Below are 19,650 nucleotides of genomic sequence, written 5' to 3'. Positions count from 1 at the left end.
GTAAGAGGGTTTCAGCTTTTCATTGTTAAAATTTGTTTTTAGCTATCATTTCCAGCTCATTAGCGATAGGCTAAAGTTTAACAGTCATCGGGCTGATTTTCAGACAGCGCCAGCAAAACTCCTCACGCCCCGCCACACGGAAGACTAGATTTAATCCACCATTTTTGGCGCGATTTTGGTGCTTCCGAAAATTACTTCTTGCTGGCGTGGTGTAAGGAGGCGATTCATAGAAAAGGTGGTTTTTTTGTGGTTTGAAAATGGAATAACTTTGGAACTACTTAACCAATTTTAACAAATGACCCCTCATTTTTCTCACAAAGGTAACGACTTTCAAATAAAATTAGTTTGGTTTTCAAAATTTGAGGGGAAAATTTTGGCCTCTGACCACCCTAAAATTAAGAAAAGATACTCAGGATTATTTGACATTTTCTTGTACAGCAGCCTTGATAAAAAAACTGTGGTGTGACAACTAACACTGACCATTGTCATGACAAGAAATAATTTTTTACAAAAAGATATTGAAGATAGACGACACAAAAATGTTAGACAATCAACCAGCAAGCTGTAAAAAAATGTTTTACATAAGCAGAATAAATAAAGAAAGCAGAAGCAAAAAAGGTTTTCAACGTTACTAAGATCGATCCAACCGATATTACAAATCCTAATCAAAGCACGTATCACAAAGCACGATTTTCTTTGTGACTGCTCGTGCAACTCCTCGGTACTTTGACACCATTTTGCATTTCCCGCGCTTGGCGTTCGCGTCGCCGGGATGGATTGTTGTTGTCGAAATCGGGGAAAATCGGAAGAATTTAAGCGTGAAGAACGAAGAACGAGTTACCGGCCTGGGGATAGGTCATCTGGATGACCTTTTAGGCGTGAATAGAAGGGACATACCGCTGGAGTTCGAAAAATGGACCCGATCAGAAACACGAAACCAAATTTTGTCAAAACTATCAGCAGACAAAATTTGGTCCTGGCCATACAAATCTTGACAAAGTTTTAGGAAGTTGATATTTATTAATTATACAAAGAGAAGATAAAAACATGTTTTAAAGCGCGGGGCCTTCATATTCTCTTTGATTTTTTTAATAACTATTCCTGCACATTTAGGTATTCGATGAGCGAATCCCTTGATTGTACGCTCACGGTAATAAAAAGTCATCTGTTCTATATATAACGTCTTTTGTGCCGGAGTTCTAGGCAGAAAAATTACAGGTTTAACTGTAGCATAAATACAAAGAAAGTAGTTTAGTTTATTAAAGCAAGTTAACCAAAGGATACATTGCAACGAATGAAATACTTACGCCTTGCTTTCACATGGTCCGCCATAAACAGAAGAAGACTCAAAACGATGAAAAAAGTTGCAGAAAAAGCCATTGAAAATGCCATTCTCTTCATTCGTCCTCACGCTGTCAGCCTTGTTAGCAAATTACGTTTTCAAAATGCATAAGGTGTACACTATCAAACAAGGCTAGTTAAAGTACTTGTAAACACATGTATTTTTATGACCCCCGTCATATTCTATAATTACCCATAAATCATTATATTATCAAAGAAGATCAGGAGGTAATGAAACGGTGAATCAATTAGATCACTTGAGAATTTAACAGTGAAAAGCTTTAGATTTATTTAATGACTTATGTCCCTCAAAAGGCGGTATTATATTAATCACTTATTTACAAACAGTTATTTGTTTGTTGAGCCTATGAAGATCGCCATAACACTTTTTTCTTATTGTGTGTTTATGAATTAATAAGCACTTGAACAAGCAATGGGAATGTTTTTGTTCCATGTGACCTGGCCTTAAAACACTGAAAACGAGAACGGCATTCTAACAAATCTAAATTTTAGCTTCAAAATGTTTTTTTTTTCTTAATATTAATATTTAAATTTTCAATTCAAGGTTCTATTTCTACAAAAAAATAATTTTAGGAACTAAAACAAAACACAACGACCAAGCAGTCCTGCTATTTTACATTGTGGTCTTCGACGTTTTCACTTCAATAATTTTCAACCTCGAACATTTCAGCTAGAGGTGTGGCTTTGTCCGGTAGCTTATTCAAAACACTATCCAAATAGAACATGGTAAATTGTGTTTCTCTTACCTCGTCTTTAGTGATTGGTCTGGTTCAGCTACGAAAAATCTCAAAAGTCAGCCGCCATCCTAACCAGGTATTTACTTCCATTAGTATATCGAACAAAAACAAAATCAAATCGTTTTACTTCGTACTCAATGAAAGTGAACCAAAAAGGTCAAAAGCAGATCGTTAGCAAAAAGAAGACCTTTTTGTGACATTGCCATAGCACAGTCCAACCAAAAAACCATCGATAAAGCAACATTAAAACGACATTTTCATCACCTTTGATTCATTGGATTATCTGGAGATTTTTGCCATTCTTTTCTTAACATTTGTTTCAACTGCGAAAGTCTCATGTTCGAATATTCAGCCTTCAATCTAGGTAATTCTCTTTCCTCAAATTCTAAATATGCAGCTTTCATACGTTTTTCTGGATGTCGGTCAACTGCATCTTTGTCACTGATACTGAGTACACCAATAGCATCATTCATACTACGCGCTTCAACCGCTCCTAAGATTAGAAGAACCATAATAGTAAAGTAAAAGTAAGTAGCAAACGAAGGCTCCCTTTTCATAAAGCTGTCTATCAGAGGGTAGGAAAGGGCGCCAATCCTTTCCTTGGAGTGCCCAATTAACTTTGACCGTTAATTGCTTAGCGTCAAGCAAAGCGTTTGTTTATTAACAATGATACTTTGCCGGTTTCTCAAAGTAGCACTCTTGTTTCTCTAAGATTTTATACTTTTTTCTCTTCCAAAAAAGACAAAAAATAGAAAGATTTTCTAATTTCAACCCTGAAAATTGTCCAGAATAACCAAAAGTCGACCCTGTCAGATACACATCCGAAAAATTAGTAAATTTGGGACCCTGTAAGATATCTTCAGAGTCTAAAAAAAGGGACCCTGCTCAGCAACATGTCCCCGCACCCAATTCCCCCAGGGTGTGACATCATTTTGAAAGTATCATTTTTTATCGAAGTGTTGTTCAAAACATGAATGCCCTTATTTCTAACTCTGTACTTTATATTCCTATTGCTTGATCCTTGTGAGAGTTCAAGACTAATCCGAAAGATTTTTTTTCGCAAAAATTTACCTTCAGCAGCTAACATTTGGGCCATCTTGATGTTAGGGTTTTCCTCTTCCATTTCGGGGTTTTCACTCAGTTTTTTTTGTTCCTTTTCTTTTTCTTGTGCCAACAATTCTTGTTGTCGTTTCTCCTTTTCCTTGACCTTGTCAATTTCAGATTGAGTCACCTTTTTGGTTGCACCTATTATTTGAAAAATACGTAGATCACGATTCCTAACCGCCCCTGCTACCTCCATAACATGTTACACCGTTTTACAGGAATCTACGTTTCTTGTTTCTTTCAAGTGTGATCAGCATTGTTTCATTTCAATTATGAAATTGTTTAAGAATGGCATTAATTTAAAAAATGACAATAATTTTAAAAATACTACATGTTTTTTTTACAAGCAAGTGTCTATCCCTATATCAGGCTCGCATTATGCTTAGCGGCATTCTATTGTTCTCAAACAATAATAGAGTCATTGTTTAGGTACCAAAAACTGAGTCTGCATATGCCTATAAACGTTATGCTTATAAAAGAAAAAAACATGTATTATTCAGCTAAAGATACAAAATCGAAATAAAAAAGGAAAGTTACAACTCGTGAAGGCTCATATCAAATTCCTATCAAATATTTACTTTGAATCACAAACATAGTATGAATTGGACTGTTCCATTTTAAAAACCATACAGGGGTTGGAAAATGGCAAAATTTGGAAAAAAAACCATGGAAATATTCTTCTCATACATTAAGGTGAGGGTGGACTAAAATCAGTGTTTTACCCCCTGGAAATTTTAAAACAACTTTTTACCTCCTTTGAAAAATGAAAAACACCCTCTGGAAATTTTTCTCGGGTTACTCTCTGGAAATGTTCGTCCAGCCCCCTGCCTGTATGGATATAAAATCAAATGGCCCATTGAAGGGGAAAGAAAATTGAGACTGACCTGAAGGAATCTTTTTACTGGTACCACCCAACTTGGACTCTTCAGCTTCCAAAAGCTTTTTGGCTTCTTCCCTTCTTTTCAAAGCATCTTGCTTTTTTTGCTCTGCATTGTCCTGTATTATAAAAGATGTTATGATAAAAACAACCTACCGGGGATGCCAGTTACCACCCTCTACTATATGGATGGTCCCAATGGCAATGACCTCTGGAAACTTATCTCTAAGATACTAATTTTTAAATTTTCCTCAGACAATGTTATTTACATACAAGAATATGGGTTCAATATTTTACTAAGGACTTGAAAAAGGTACTTTGATGTTTGATTGATGTTTCTGTGTTCAGTAATCGTTGATTCTTGAGATCAATCAAATAGTCTGCAACATTAAGAGGCCAGAAACTAAGTTCCACCATACCTTTCGTTCTTTTTTACGACCGTCCAATTTATTATCATCCTTCCAATATGCATCATCAACAGCCTTTTGCTTTTTGGTTTGCTCTTCTCTTTTCTCGTTTGCTTTTCGTTCACGAGCTTCAACAGCTTTAGAATTTTGACCCCAGGATGAATTTTTCTTTGGCATAGTTTGGTGTGCAAGAGATGTCCTATAATAAAATGAAAGATAATTAATAAAGTAAAATAGCACATGAAGAGGAAAAAATTAGCAGCAACAAGATTGAGCACATGATGTCACTTGCGCGGTAAATTCTTCTTTTCATTTTCAAAGCATGGCTCTAAACCTGCTTAAGACAAAATATGCAGAACAACCTTTATATTGGACTTTGTACCTAATGCTGAGCTTTCAATTTTACCCAGGGGGGTCTATGTACAAAAAAGCGGGTGGGCAGGTGTTTTGAAAAAAATTTTGCTGTTTGGTATTTGTGTAATATACAGAGGGGGTGTTAGGGTCAAAATTCAGATTTGCTGCTTGGTATTTTTGTACTATACAGGGGTTGTTAGGGTCTAAATTCGTATTACCTTTAAAAGGAAGAAATTTTGGTGGGAATTTAATTTGGCGGATGGCTGAAAAAGTTTTTTCAGAGGGAATTTAATTTGGCGGATACTCTTAGGTTCCAAATAAACGGGCCCCCCCGCTTGTTAATTTTTCGAAAATTTTCCAACCCCCCCAGACCTTATTAGGACCCCCCCGTTTATTAATCTCTAAGAATATTTTCAGCTGTCAAAGAGAAGGCCCCTTACTTTGCTCTAAATAGCCTGATTTTAGCCTATTTTTACCTTATTTTTGGGTTTCAGAAGTACAATTTCCAACCCCCCCGGCAATTAGGTCGCCCCCGTTTATTAAAATCTAGAAAATTTTCCAACCCCCCCCCCGTTTATTCGAACCCCCCCCCCCCCCCCCGTTTATTTGGAACCTAAGAGTAGCTGGATAAATTAAATTTGACGGGAATTTAATTTGGCGGTTGCAGGATATTTTTGGCCAAAAAGGTTATTAAATAAGCAAAAAAACCTGTTTTAAGGCTTGAAATAGCATGAATTTTGGGGAATGCGTGAAATAAATTAAATTTGGCGGGAATTTAATTTGGCGGATGGAGGAAAAAATAAATTTTGGCGGGAACTTAATTTGGCGGATTTTGGCTAAATCTGCCAAATCCACCAAATTTTCTTAGCATCTGTGTAATATACATGGGGTTTTAGGGTCAAACTTCAAATTGTCTGTTTACTATTTGTGTACCATTCTGCAGTTTGGGACAAAAATCAAGTACTACCAGTACTGTTTACTATTATACTATATACTAGGATGCTAGATATATTTGGCCAAAATTTTGTACTCTGTCAGATTCATTTAGGACGTTTTAAGATATTTTTAGAACAGAAATAAAGATGGAGCAATGTAAGACTTTGAGTTACCAGGTGCGAAGAAAAAGCAATTTGTTTACATAAACTCCGAGCAAACTGTAAAACATTGTTTTTCAAACATTGAGACGTTTTACAATTGAAATCTATGTTAGACGGTTTGCAGGGTCAAAAATTGTATCCTTTCAACACAAAAATCCTAAAAAATGTTTGGAACAATGTTTGAGCAATTTCATTATTTCTTCAAACAAATGAAGTCGTTCTATTGCCGTTTTTTATCCCAAATCGAAAGTTGGTTTTCAAAAGAAGACATTACATTACTAAAAACGATGATTGAAGAGTGGGGGAGTGAGCGCAAATCATCAAACACACAAAACTCAAATGATTGAAAAAACTGAATTTTTTTGCATGTAAACCAGGCTTTAGTATAAAAACAATCTCTTTTAGTCATCAAAAGACTTAAGATGATATAAAGAATCCCCAAAAGTCATTACACATAAAATAATTGCTTTATCAAGATTTCTAAACCATTCAAAATAGAAGCACAAAAATCTGTGCTAGTTCTCCCCTGGCGACCAGAGTCATTAGTGAAGCTATTGTCTTGATCTTTGACTATTTTCAGTCCAGGCTTTCTTCTCTTTTTTTATTATTACGTGTACAGCATTTTTAATCATTGTATGTATTGGGTTTGTTTTCGATTACAGGAATTGAGACATAGTATCCTCATGTCCTTGAAGAAGGACAAGAAACATCTGTTGGCAACAGGAAACAGTATACCAAACATTGATGCAAATCTTGGACCTATCAAGTTACACCTACAATCCAAATGGGAAAATAGGTCTAACGTGGCACATCACAGTTAGAGATACAAGCAAGAGTCAAAAGTTACCATCTTTCGTAGCACCAAAGATAGACATCAGGATCGTTATTAATAACACGTTAACTGCTGAGCCCCTTTTAATAAACGAAAATTGACCTCTTGGAATTTCAAACAATGCCTCTTAACACTGCTATAAATCAAACAGTGTATCCAGTAGATCTATTGTGGGATGTACGATGGAAATCATCATAAACCATTTTTACCGCCGTAAAATGTGATAACACCCATAATTTCTATATTCTGCTACAGCCCTGGCAATTCAGCTTTTTTTGCTGCGGCAAAATGCTCTTTATCAAATTTGCCTCGGCAAAACAGCATTTTGCCGCGGCATTTTTTTGTTTATTGAATTTTGACTTGGGAAACTCCTATACAGCCTATGTCATCCAAAGTACTAGACGTCTCCTATATGATCAGAAAACAAAGACCTTAAACGATTTGGCACTTTTGAAGTTTCTTTGATTTTATTAACATTGTCAGAAAATTTACCGCGGCAAAACTTTGCCACGGCAAACAAGGAATAATCAAATTTACGGCAGCTTTTACCGCGGCATTTGCCTCGTGCCGCGGCCAATTGGCAGGACTGTGCTATTATTATTTTGTTTCTTACGTTTTAGATTTTAGATAATAAGGATTATAGTAGAAAATAAGGTTTCTTACTATCATTTTTAAGTTTAATACTTTTAATGGGTATCTTCAGAGAAAAAATTTGTAAGAGAATAAAAGAATAAAAATACTAAAAACAACTTGTTCAAACTTCAAATTATAGAAAACTGGGGGTAATTACTGAGGCCCCCCCAGCGGTTTGCGTGATGGTGTGATTGGGACTTTTTTCTTGCGTGATGGTGTGATTAGAGATTCTTTTTGGCGTGATGGCGTGATCAAGATTTTGGCGTGATGCGTGATAGGGCAAAAATTTGAGGCGTGATGCGTGATTTGGGCAATTTTTTGCTACTTTTTTGCGTGATGACAAATTTTAGCGATTTTCGTGATGCGTGATGGAGAAAATTTTTTTGCGTGATGGCGTGATTAGGGGTGCCGCTGGGGGGGCCTCATTACGGAACAATTTTGACTATTTCTGAGAAAATTAATGCTACATATCATGTAATTTCTTTCTATATATTCTCTGCCAAAGTAAGTGTAATCAAATAGCCCTAATACACCGTTTAACAGTGTCGACTGCGCACGCGTATGAACAATTTTCCATTGTTTTGATTTTGGCAACCACGGGAAACTTCACTCTCCCCCGTAAAAAATGGTAGGTAAACATCCAGTTCTCATAAGAAAACCCAGCAGAGAAATGGTAGGTAAAGAACTCCTTTTAATCGTAACTTCTTTTCCTCTAGATGAATTTTTGTGAAATTTTCAGGAGAGATACATAAAATTGTCATTAATATCATGTTCAAATATCTAAAACATTCTCTTTAAAGGAAAGAAAAAAAATGGCAATGTTTACATTTCTCTAACCTTCCACAGTACTAAAGTGAGCATTTTTACCTACCACCTCTACGGTGGAGATGGCGAGACTGTTAAACGGTGTATTGTTTTTACCTGAGTATCAACTACTGATAATGATCCCATGGATGATGGATGAGTATTGAATATTTGTACAAACGAAGACTGTTATGTCTTATGCACAAAATATTTTAAGGAAATATTGATTCAGAACTATCAAATATGTTTTGTATTTTGAACTCAAAATCTACTCCTCAACGGAGGGACAATCAAGTAAAAATTGCTAAACAATTCAAAACAACAAATCAAAATACTTTTGTTGTTAGAGCTTCCAAGATATGGAATGCAATGCCCAATGAACTTACCAATGTATCAAAATTTGACATCTTTAGGAATAAATTGAAAAATTTTAAAGATAAGATCAATAAATTTTCTTTTACATGTAATTCATACAATATTAGAGATGACTATATATTTATTTAGTTAATCTTTATCAAACAACTTTATACACATCATTTCCCATGAACTTTGCGTTTCATTAAATTCTTTGATTATGAAACATAAACTTTGAAGTCCTATCTTAGCTATATACTTGGTAAACAAAACAACTCGTTTGCTTAATTTCCCTATCTCACTTTGATGACCTAGATTTTAAATTGTTTTTTATTTTTTAGATACATAGCTTTTAATTTTATATTGCACATGCGTAGGTTTTTATGACTCATAGGTTACATTAGGTTAGCTCAAGTCTAGTTCTAATTAACTCCTATAACAAAACTAAATCTCACTAAAGCCACATAAGCTTATCAAGCTTTTACTTTTTTTCTCTGGTTAAATATCCTTCAGAAATCTCTGCACTAATAATTCTTTCATCTCTATTTACAGCATATACATAATTTTAATGATTTGCAACAAACGCAAGATTCTAAGGCATTTCCATTCATTTGTATCCTTCAATTATTGACAGTGTCTCATTTTTGCCCCATACTTTTCCTAAATTTTCCATCATCTTGGGGTAAAAATGGGACACTTCTGACAGTGAAATTGTGGAGGCGATTTTTAGACTGATTCCTATATATTTGCAAATAAACTCTTGGTGTTTTGACACATTTTGAACTATTATTATGGGCACCAAAATTTAAAAAATCATTGTTGAAGTATTTTAGTTTGAAATGACTGTTTAAGAACAGTTTTCTCTGTTCCATATTTATCTCAACATTCAAATTCTTGTGCAGGGCATTGTGGGACACCTTTACCTTGGAAAACAGCTATGATAGTGTGGTTTTTTTATTCAAAAGTATATTATTTTGGTGTAAAAAAAACAAATAAAACAATTTCAATAAAGTTATTGCTGTTCCTGTCTGTTCCTGTACCTATGTTTTGAAATATCGCTTCTAAAATTATGAAAATTGTTTTTCATGAAACAATGTGATTTATGCAAGGTGTTAGATTGGGCTCTTCCAGAAAAAATCTGTTCATGGGGGGTGGAGGATGAATTGTCCAGGGGTATTGAAAAAATACCAAAAAATTCCAATCTCCAGGGGGTAAATTCCAATGTCCAGGGGTAATTTTTTGTGTCCATGGGGTTGATTTGATGTTTGTCCAGGGGTATAACCTGTGTCCAGGGGGTTAAAAATCAAAATGTCCAGGGGTAATTCATGAAGAAAATAATATAATATCCTCCACCACCCATGAACGGATTTTTTCTGGAAGAGCCCATTCAAACTTTACATTAGATCAACTTTAACAGTTCTTCAGTTTCCAGGGTCATGAGTTTCATTGTAAAGTTTGACTTTCAGAGAGGGTTTTGTGGCCTCAGCTTTTTTTCGACTACCATCAAATTTTTTAGACGTTTTACTATAGTCATATGTTGAATAATTAAAAACCCCAGACAAAACAATAACACATTAGGCAATCATTGTTCAGGGCCAGTGCTATTTTTTGTTTATATGTGTTTGTTTGTTCTGCACTCATAAGAGCTAGAAAAAAAACGTTGAAATCGAACAATTTGCTTTTTCCAGATTTTTTTGCTTTTCTGCACCAGAAAATCAGCGGAAAATATGATTCGGCCAGGTGGCATGCACAGAACAATAGTTAGATAGCCACCTTAAGGGGGTAGTCATACTAGATTTTGAAAATTGGTGAAAAATTTATCAATTTCGGGATTTAGGGCTTTTTAGGATCCTTTATCCTTCCTGAACATACCCTGAAAATTTCAAGGCCGTAGCATAAATATCTGCCGATATATTGGGTTTCTTATGAGCCCTGATATACAATTTTCTCCTTAGCAACGGGAAATCGCATCCGTTGCTAGGGCCTCATTTCCGTATGGCTGCTCTAAACATAGCATCATGACATACCAAATGAAAGCTCTTTTTACGCCCTTTTTGGGCGTCTAAGTCAATACCGCCTTTTTTCCCCAGGATTTCTTAATATGACGTAATTAAAGATGGTAACCAAAGAAGTGGTATTTTCAAAAACATTCACATTTTGGAGGCAGTCAGCTGTGTTTTTGACATGGAAACTAAGCTTATGTATTGTTTTGGATTGAATTATGATATTATTGAATGTTTCATTTCATTTCTCACATCTGGGAAAGCTTTGGAAGCCTATATTTTGGGTGAAAGCAACAATTTGATTCTGCGAACTGATGTTTTCGAACAGTAAAACTTGTACATCGAAAAAAACTTTTCAAAGTGATGGACTATAGACTTTGAATAAAGTTTGAAGCAAGGAACCAAACACATTCAATGATGTATCCATTATGAGTCTTAAATCCAGTGGAAATCTAGTCTTTGATGAATCATGGCACTCATGGCGCCAGAGGCGATCCTGGAAAATTGAGTAAAACTATGCATGATTGACGTTCAACCTGAAGACACGTTTCCCTAAGATCAACACTGAAATTCAACTGTAAATGATATAAACAGATTTGAGAGAGCACAAGGATGATATATTTTGTTGGCAATATGTTTTTTGATGAGAAAATGCACTTTTATTGACTTAAAGCCATGTTTACGCGTTGTACGCAGAGTTGACGCAAAATACTTGGAGATTCCCGGAGCACGTGGAAGGCCATTTTTTCAAAAAACTTGGACTATTTTAGTATTTCCAGTACCTTTTCAACATTAAAAGTTATGTGTCAATCCATTTTGGTCAACCACAGTAAAAATTTTGTAAAACGGTCTATGTATCGCAGAAAAATTGAGAAAAACCTCTATTTTCAACTTTCTGCGCCGTTTTCTCAAAACATGTTTTAGGGGGTTTTCGCGCACCTTGTCAGCCTTTTCTCAGGACTGAAAAAAGCTATTGACTTGAAATTTTCAGGGTAGTTTTCCATTATGGTAAGCCTCAGGATGAATGAAGCAGTTTTTCAAAAAAATCATTTTTTGACTTTTAAACTGAAAAAGTACAAATTTTAGGTTCCAGACCCCCTGGCTTGAAATTTTGAAAAAATTTTCCACTCATTCTGGAGACTTTCATAATATTAACCTTCACCAGAAAAAAATTTTTGAATAGCTTTCTTAGCTTTTCCTAAAAAGGTGACACAATATTTTTATAGCTTTTACCCCCTGGACGATATTACCCCCGTCTTTGCTATTTTTAGAATTTTTCATATCCTTTATAGTTGTGCTACAATTGTGGAAAGTTTCATTGAAAAATATTTACTACTTCACAAGATATAACAAAAAGTTTAAAAAATGACATTTCAAATTTCTCATATGACTACCCCCTAATGCATAATTATTATACGTGTGTACTAATTTTTTCTCATCATTGTTCTGATGCTGGAGATTTTAATTATTCAACATGACATGCTATGAGTGCAAAAGAAGGTCTATACAGAAGGGATTTAGAAAATAACATAAAATTTTAAACAAGCAAAAGTTTCTATGATCTTGGTCAACCCATATGTTGACCTTGTAGATAATTCTACTTTTATCCTAGCCTTGGTAGTTAAAATTTCTCCGGGAAATCCCTGTTGTCTCAAATACAAAAACTTCCAGAGTTTTCCGGAGCAGCTACAAAACACTATAATTACTTCAGTATACTTCAGTTTGATTTGATGATATTCATCTGTCCAGCTCGTTGAGCCCAACACGTATAATTTGATCGAAAAGAGCATTTGATTCAGCCAATCTTGTTTGTCGCGACGTAGTGTGAGGTTCACAAATAAATTTGCGAAAGCTACTTGGTTCGATTGTTCGTAGTTGGCATTTTCGACCATGACGGCTTGTAGTTGAAGACGAGACACCACCTTTTACAGTGCCATCTCCTTCAGTGTGGCTGAAATTTGGTACTATACCCTCTAGTATCGACCAAATATAAATAATTCTGTATCTCCCCCTCCTCCTTTGTAGAGAATACATTTTCAACATTTTCAATTGTTCCCAATAATCGAAAGCACTAAGGCCTTTGATTTTATTGAATTTTATTGAAGTTCTTTTGTACGGATTCAATCTGTTCAATTTGGTGGATGCTGTTTGGTGAACAAAGCTGAGAACAGTAGTCGAGGCGAGGGAGAACTAAGGATTTCCATAACGTTATCGTAACATCACTGCTTCTGTTGTTGAATGTTCTCAAAATCCAACTAGAAATGTCCTTAGCTTTTGCTATCATTTTATTGATGTGATCAGTAAATGAGCAGTCACTACTCATCCACACTCCAAGATCTTTGACAGAGTTTTCGTTTTCAATTACAGTTTTGTTGTTAGTGAAATAGGTTGATAAACTTTTTGATTCAGTATCTTTGAAACCCTAACCCTAACCCGTATTTCAAAAGTTCGAATTTACAACTATTTTAGTTTCATGTTATTGTTCTCAGTCCAATCATAAACTATGTTGAGATCATGTTGCAACTTGAACGTGTCAATTATTCCTTGGATTTCTTTTTAAGCATCCTAGTATCGTCAGCAAAGCTTGCAAGGATTGAATACCTGATATTATCATCAATATCAGAAATCATCAGAAGAAACAAAATTGGCCCAAGTACTGTTCCTTGAGGTACTCCTGATATGACAGGGGCACTTTCGGATTTGAAGCCATTTACAACAACAGATTGTTTTCTGCCTTTCAAAAACGATTCAATCCATCGCAATAGCTTTCCTTTGATCCCGAGCTGAGACAATTTGTGTAACAAAATTGCATGATCAACTTTGTCGAATGCCTTACTGAAGTCCAAATAAATTGTGTCAACATTTTAATACCTCTCTCAAGGTATGATAGTATTGTATCATAATGTTCAAGGAGTTGACTCAAACAAGATCTACCTTGTCGAAAGCCATGTTGGGAGTCATTAAAAATGTTATTCTCTTCTAGATAATTAACAATGTTTTTTCGCACAATCTTTTCAAAGGTTTTCATTATGTGCGAGGTTAGTGACACTGGCCGATAATTTTGGGCTTCACCTTGGTCCCCACCTTTGTAAATAGGAATGATATGACTGTCTTTGAAGAGATGTGGTGTTTCCCCGTTATCAAAACACTCTCTCCAGATTGAACAAAAAGGAGTTGCTAGTTCTTGACTACAATTTTTGAGAAAGATAGCAGAAAAACCATCAGGTCCTGGTGCTGCATTTTTGGATATTGTTCCAATCTCCTCAACAAAGTCCTCTTTTGTAAAATCAATATCAGTCAAAACAAAATCACTGTCTTTATCATTATATTTTGCGTTTTCGAGTGGTGTACTGAAGACTGATAGGTACTGTTTTTGAAGAATGTCTGCCATTTTTTTACTGTCAGACACATAATTGTTTGTTGTTTTATCTATTAAAAGGACCAATTCTAGCTTTGGTCTTACTATATCTTTTAGCATAAGAAAAGAAATATTTTGGATTTAGTTTGATCGCCTCACAAGCTTTCTTTTCTGCAGTTGTAGTACTCTTCCTGTATGAGGTTTGTAATTGTCAACAAGTTGGGTTTTGATTTTTTTAATCTGAAAACAGTTTCTTGCCGAGATGAATCTTTTTTCTAGCTTAGAACGCCTCCTCATTAGAATCCTCCTTTCTCTCAGAATTATTTTATTTTTGTTCGTTTTGTAAGGTTTCCTAATTGGAACAAATTTTTCTACGATTTTTTCGCATATTTTTAACAGTTTTTCAAATTTTTCTACAGATTTTAATTCATAAAATTCATTGTCCCAGTCAATTTGAGACAGTTCATTTTTTACAGATTCCCAGGCAATTTCTTCGTGATAGAAATTGAATTTTTCAAATGATGAGTTACTTGGAATTCTGTTGTTTGTTTCAGTTACTGCTTCTATAGTTTTATGAATTTTAATATTTACAGATGAATGGTGCGTTATGTTTGGGTTCGTTGGGATGCATGAGTAGCTATGTACTAATTCATGGTTGTTTGTCCATACTAAGTCAAGTATATTGCCATCTTTGTGTGTTTCCTTAAGGATACACTGTTGTAACGTAAATTCATTTGCAAGTTCACTTAACAGATATAAACATTGCTTCTCATCACTAGAAGCTCCTTTTGTAGAACTCCCACAAGGCCAGGATGCATGTGGAAGGTTAAAATCTCCTAGCAAGAATATGTCTGGTAAGGTATTTTCCGCAAAAGTATTGAAAGTATCTCTCATCTTTTTTAATATTTCAGAAAATTCTATCGAGGTTGATGAATGACCGTGAGATGAGTCATCTGGTTGTCGATAAATAACAGATATCAATATGTTTAATTTCTTGGAGTGAACAATTAGCAGTTCATTCACACCGTTTGAATACTGCAACACTGGTTTAAAGGTTGAACTGATGTCATTTCTAATGTAAAGTGCTACTCCTCCACTGTGTCCACCATATTTCTTTTTGGTTCGTGATCTATCAGCTCTAATTATGAAGTAGTCGTTAATTTCAACTTCTGCATCCTTGTGATCAGCAAGCCACGTCTCAGTTAGAGCGATGAAAAGTGAATTTTTCTTATGTAAAATATCACTTACAAATGGAACAAACGATTGGACAGTTAATGGTTTTAGTCCTTGAATGTGGAGTAGCTTGAATGATTCTAAGCTTGCATCATATGCTGGTTGTGCATGTGGTGTTGAAAGATTGGTTGAGTTGACCATTGGTTGAAATTCGGGACTTGATTCATAAGCCTTGGTGGTGGTTGAGGTTGATTTTTGTTCATCTCTGCAAACTTTTTGTCCATTGTCTGTAAAATCTCGTCTTTCAGATTTTGGATGAGTATTAGAAAATCCCTCTCCTTATCACTGGCATCAGGAATTTCGCCAGGGTCTCTCAAATTTGTATCCTTCCTGTATTTTAACGAATTCTCAGTTAGTGTTCCCTTGACATGTACAAATTTGCACGATTTGTCAAGACATTTATTGTATTTGATAGAGTTGTAACACATCCTTGGGTGGAAAAATTTACAGTTTTTTCCTTCATTACATCCCCTTGGTTTTTTATTTCCATGTCTCAAAAGTTTTTTACAAGCTTGGGGGTGCTTGTACTGACATTTTTTACCTTTTATACCAAACTGACAGTCCCCTCTCAAATAATATTTGCACATTACCGTATTACTTTGAATAAACGCCCGGGGCGTTTATTTAATTCTTTCGATTTTAGGAGGGGCGTTTATTCGAGGGGGCGTTTAAAAGAAGGGGGCGTTTATTAAATTATTTGAGTCTAACGTCGAATGTTTAAAGCAAATCTACTTTTGTTTTAGTTCTATACCAGGATTTCAGGGCAAATTTCTTTTGGTCAGCGACTATAACTGCATCAAAACTGATCTGGTTACAAAAAAGACTAAAATCTTCCTTTTCAATCCTAATCAAAACTTGTATCAAAGTATTTAAGTTACAAGTTTCTAATAAACGCCCCTCCTCTAGAGGGGGCGTTCATTTGAAGGGGGCGTTTGTTAAATAATTTTCCTTTTAGGGGGGGGGGGGGGGCGTTTATTCAAGGGGGCGTTTAAAAGAAGGGCGGTGTTTAAAAGAAGTAATACGGTATATCCTTCTTCTCCTTTGGATGCTCAGTACCAATATTTAAATGCTGTTCGGCTTCTCTGGTATTTTTGAGTTCATTGCTTTGAGTATTTAGTGAAATTTGAGCTACTGCTTTTGAGAAGTTCTTGTTGATAACATTAAGTTCACAACTCTGGCAGATATAGTGGAATCCTGGTATCGATTTAAAGAATGGCTTGGGCAAACCTTTGTCGTCAAGTAATTTAAATTCTGAAAGGATTTTACTATAGCATTCACAATGAACTTCTTGTCCACAACTTTCACAGCAAAGAAATGGTTGACTTCCATGTTTGAATCTATATTGTTCATCGCATATCTGACATATATCAGGAAAGAATGATTTTACTTTAACAATAAGCATGTTGATTGCATCATCTTTCAAGAATTTTAACTTCATGGATACTGCAAACTTTTTCATTGCGGTCATTTGAATGTATGACTACACTCTACAAATCGTTGGTGATACCAATTTTAGAATATTGCTCCGTTCTATTGAGTCCAAATACTGTTGGTCTCATTCAGAGACTCGAATACATTCAAAAATCCTTTCTAAGAAGGATAAAAAACACCTCAAACAATTATTGGGAGTGTCTCAAGCAATCCAAAATCTATTCCCTTCAAAGAAGAAGGGAACGCTATCGCATCATCTATGTTTGGAAGGTGTTAGAAGGGATAGTACCTAACGTGAATAGCAGCATGAAAGCTTACGAAAATCCCTGGCTCGGCTGGTTGTGCCAACTGTCTATCTCCAAGAATCAAACATCCAAGCTTAGAGATTGTACTCTTTCTGTACAAGGTGCAAAACTATTCAATGCAATGCCAAAGAGCATAAGAAATTTAAAAAACACTTCAACTGAAAAATTTAAAAATGCCCTTGGCACTCACTTAAAGTCAATCCCGGATGAACCCCAAATTCATGGATATACTGGGTGCAGGAGAGCTAATTCAAATTCAATACTTGACATGAAAAATATCTGCTGAGATTCTTTTTCCCTCGACAGGTTAATCAAATAGAGGCGTGGTTCACCAAGAATTTTACCTGAGCACTTTGTTCGAAACACCTACAAAGTAATATAGTACTAAGTAATATCAAGATTACGAGATTTGGAGTGTGGGCCAATTTTACTTTCGTTTTTAGTGGTTTCATTTTCGATTTCAAGCCAACATCTTAGCAACGGGGTTCTCGCCCATAGTCAGGGGTTTGTGCAAAAAACTAAACATACATTCTATGTTTAATTTTTTTGCACCAATTTTTCAAAATGAAAACATTTAAGATTTTAAGTTCTTCTTTTATTCAATGATTTTTTACGGCACTTTGTTGACAATCTAACTCTTGCATCAAATGCCGGCTTTCTTCAGTAAATTGAAGATGAGAAAAAACCTAAGCCACAGATCACAGATTGAAACAAATATATGAAGGGTGGGATTTTACAGCCCCCTGTCGTGCAAAGCACTGAGAGGCCACGGATGCCAAAAAGAGGAGTCGTTTAAAATGTGGCAACTTCATTGGTGGAAATCTGATGAACAGCTGCGAAGGAGCACTGGGAAGCAATCAGTAGAAGAGACCACTTTTATTTTTGTTGCAGATTTTGATATAAACTTCTCTCAGAGGGATTACTTGTCAATGTATTGTGTCAACTTGACAGCATTGTATTGTTGTAAAGGGAAAGATAAAAGAGGTAAGTCTAGCCTAGTTTCTAATCCTGATTTAGGAGTTTAACTTAGAACTGCTGATGGGTCCGTCGTACCATATCCGGAAATTATCAGTGTGCGAAAGTTCTGGTTAGTTTATGATAGGCCCCCAAAACCTGATAAATCAGACTGAAATTGTCCCTGCAGGCTAGTTTTACCTTCACAGCGTTTACAAAAACGTATAAAAAGACGTGTGTGTGTGTAGTGTGTGAACAACTAGAACAAAAAAGTTTACGTTTAGATTCCCACGATATTTTAATGGTGAATGTGTTTCAACACTTTTTAAAAGTAAACTATATTAGCAGCTGCAAGCAAGAAAATAAACATTTAATCAAACTTACCAATCAGCTTGGTTAATTTCTTTGGATGAGAAAATAAGAAAATAAAACAGTCTTCTTGTTGTGGAGGCGAGACGGCAAGACGATGTCAGATAGTTCAGTCTGTATCACAATATGACAGTATGATATATAGTGTGGGTAGACACTCACGTCCACGTCTTTAAGTTGATATAATATCTATATCACAAAAATTGAAGTATATTTCAATATGAGCCGACTGTCCCGCAAGTGATAATTATTAAAAAAAGAAGTTTGGTTTTCAACAAATAGCTGACAAAGCAGAAAACTACACGCCCATTCCATCTGGATACGCCCTCGCAGAAACACGCCATTCTTCGAATTTCGAGCGATAGGCGTTGACATGACTAAATTTCATACACTGTAAGAACATTTCTAACACGGCAGTCCCGAACCCGAGAAGTCAGACAGATGACAGAACCACAAAGTTTGGAAGTTTTGAAAGTATCCTTTCCTTTTTTTTCACATTTTGTAATATTTGTCCTCTACATTATTTACCTTTTTTATCATGTACCTGTTTGCAACTCACATAAGTTATGGTATGTCCTAACATTACATTGTGCGCCGCATATCTCCGGCGTAGATTTGAGTTTTGAGATCTGCTGCCTTCAACTTTTCCCTGTTAAGTTGGCGCAGCTCCGGCGTAACATTTCCCTCCTTTCCAGACTGGGATTTATCTTTGCCTTGGTTGGCTTGGATTATTTGCAAAAATATGGGAATGAAAAAGTCGGCCGTGGCTTCTTTACAATAGTACCGTGATGTGAAGTCGGGTAACTAAATTAGACTACGCGTTAAATTAGAAAAACCATGGTACATGGTATTTGGCCATTCCTATTCCCCTGTGCATTAATCCGATTAATACAGTGATTTGTTTGTGTGATTCTACCCAAGCCCTGGTCGCCAAGAGGGTTAGAATTGCAGGAAATTCGGCCATCGAGATCACATGCGTTTGGTTTGGGAACGCAAAACACGAACGCGAACTACCCATGTCTATACTTTTCAATATATCTCCAGCAGTGAGGCTGGAACTTCGATTTTTGAGGATTACGATTTTACCAGTTTTTTAGCGATTTTTGCCTCGCTAGCCCAAATCTCGCAACCTCTTTACTAGCCTGGATATCCAGGCTGTAAATTATTTCACAGTCTAGTTTTAGATATTTTATGTTCTGATTTACAGCCTGGTCTCCCTAGAGCGATTTGCATTCTCTTTAAGAGAATGCAGTCCGCTTGCTTGCGCTCACTTCGCTAAAACCGTAAGGGCCAATCTACACGGTGTTGAGCAATTCTAAAGCAAAAATAGGATAGTCCTCAAGCTGCTAGTGAAGATAGGGCTTTCTGTTACACGAAAACATGAAAAAGAAGAAAACAGAGGCAAGTTCATTTTCCAAGAAAACATGGTTGGTCAT

At 35.7% G+C, this 19,650-nt stretch overlaps 1 protein-coding gene across 1 annotated transcript; it reads right to left on the bottom strand.

Moving 5' to 3' along the window:
- Window positions 1–1,844: 1,844 nt before the first annotated feature.
- LOC136816443 (coiled-coil domain-containing protein 124-like) lies at window positions 1,845–18,456 on the bottom strand. Its single transcript, XM_067072766.1, has 5 exons — window positions 18,230–18,456; window positions 4,500–4,686; window positions 4,088–4,199; window positions 3,171–3,344; window positions 1,845–2,592 (listed from the first exon to the last, which is right to left on the bottom strand). Exons 2-5 carry the CDS (start codon window positions 4,662–4,664, stop codon window positions 2,360–2,362), a joined length of 684 nt encoding a protein of 227 aa, XP_066928867.1. The 5' UTR covers window positions 4,665–4,686; window positions 18,230–18,456; the 3' UTR covers window positions 1,845–2,359.
- Between the last annotated feature and the right edge of the window lie 1,194 nt (window positions 18,457–19,650).

This window comes from Clytia hemisphaerica, unplaced genomic scaffold, assembly GCF_902728285.1.
Source record: "Clytia hemisphaerica strain Z4C2 unplaced genomic scaffold, Clytia hemisphaerica genome assembly, whole genome shotgun sequence".
In the NCBI taxonomy this organism is placed as follows: domain Eukaryota; kingdom Metazoa; phylum Cnidaria; class Hydrozoa; order Leptothecata; family Clytiidae; genus Clytia; species Clytia hemisphaerica.
This window is presented reverse-complemented; position numbering and strand designations above follow the sequence as displayed.

Bases quoted from the DNA above. Each gene is read 5' to 3' on its own strand.
- LOC136816443 (XM_067072766.1), bottom strand. From the start codon at position 4,664: ATGCCAAAGAAAAATTCATCCTGGGGTCAAAATTCTAAAGCTGTTGAA. The intron at 3,345-4,087 runs GTCAGTCTCAAT...TTCAAATAATAG, and splicing joins CAGTAAAAAGATTCCTTCAG to GTGCAACCAAAAAGGTGACT. The intron at 2,593-3,170 runs GTAAATTTTTGC...TTCTAATCTTAG, and splicing joins CCAAATGTTAGCTGCTGAAG to GAGCGGTTGAAGCGCGTAGT.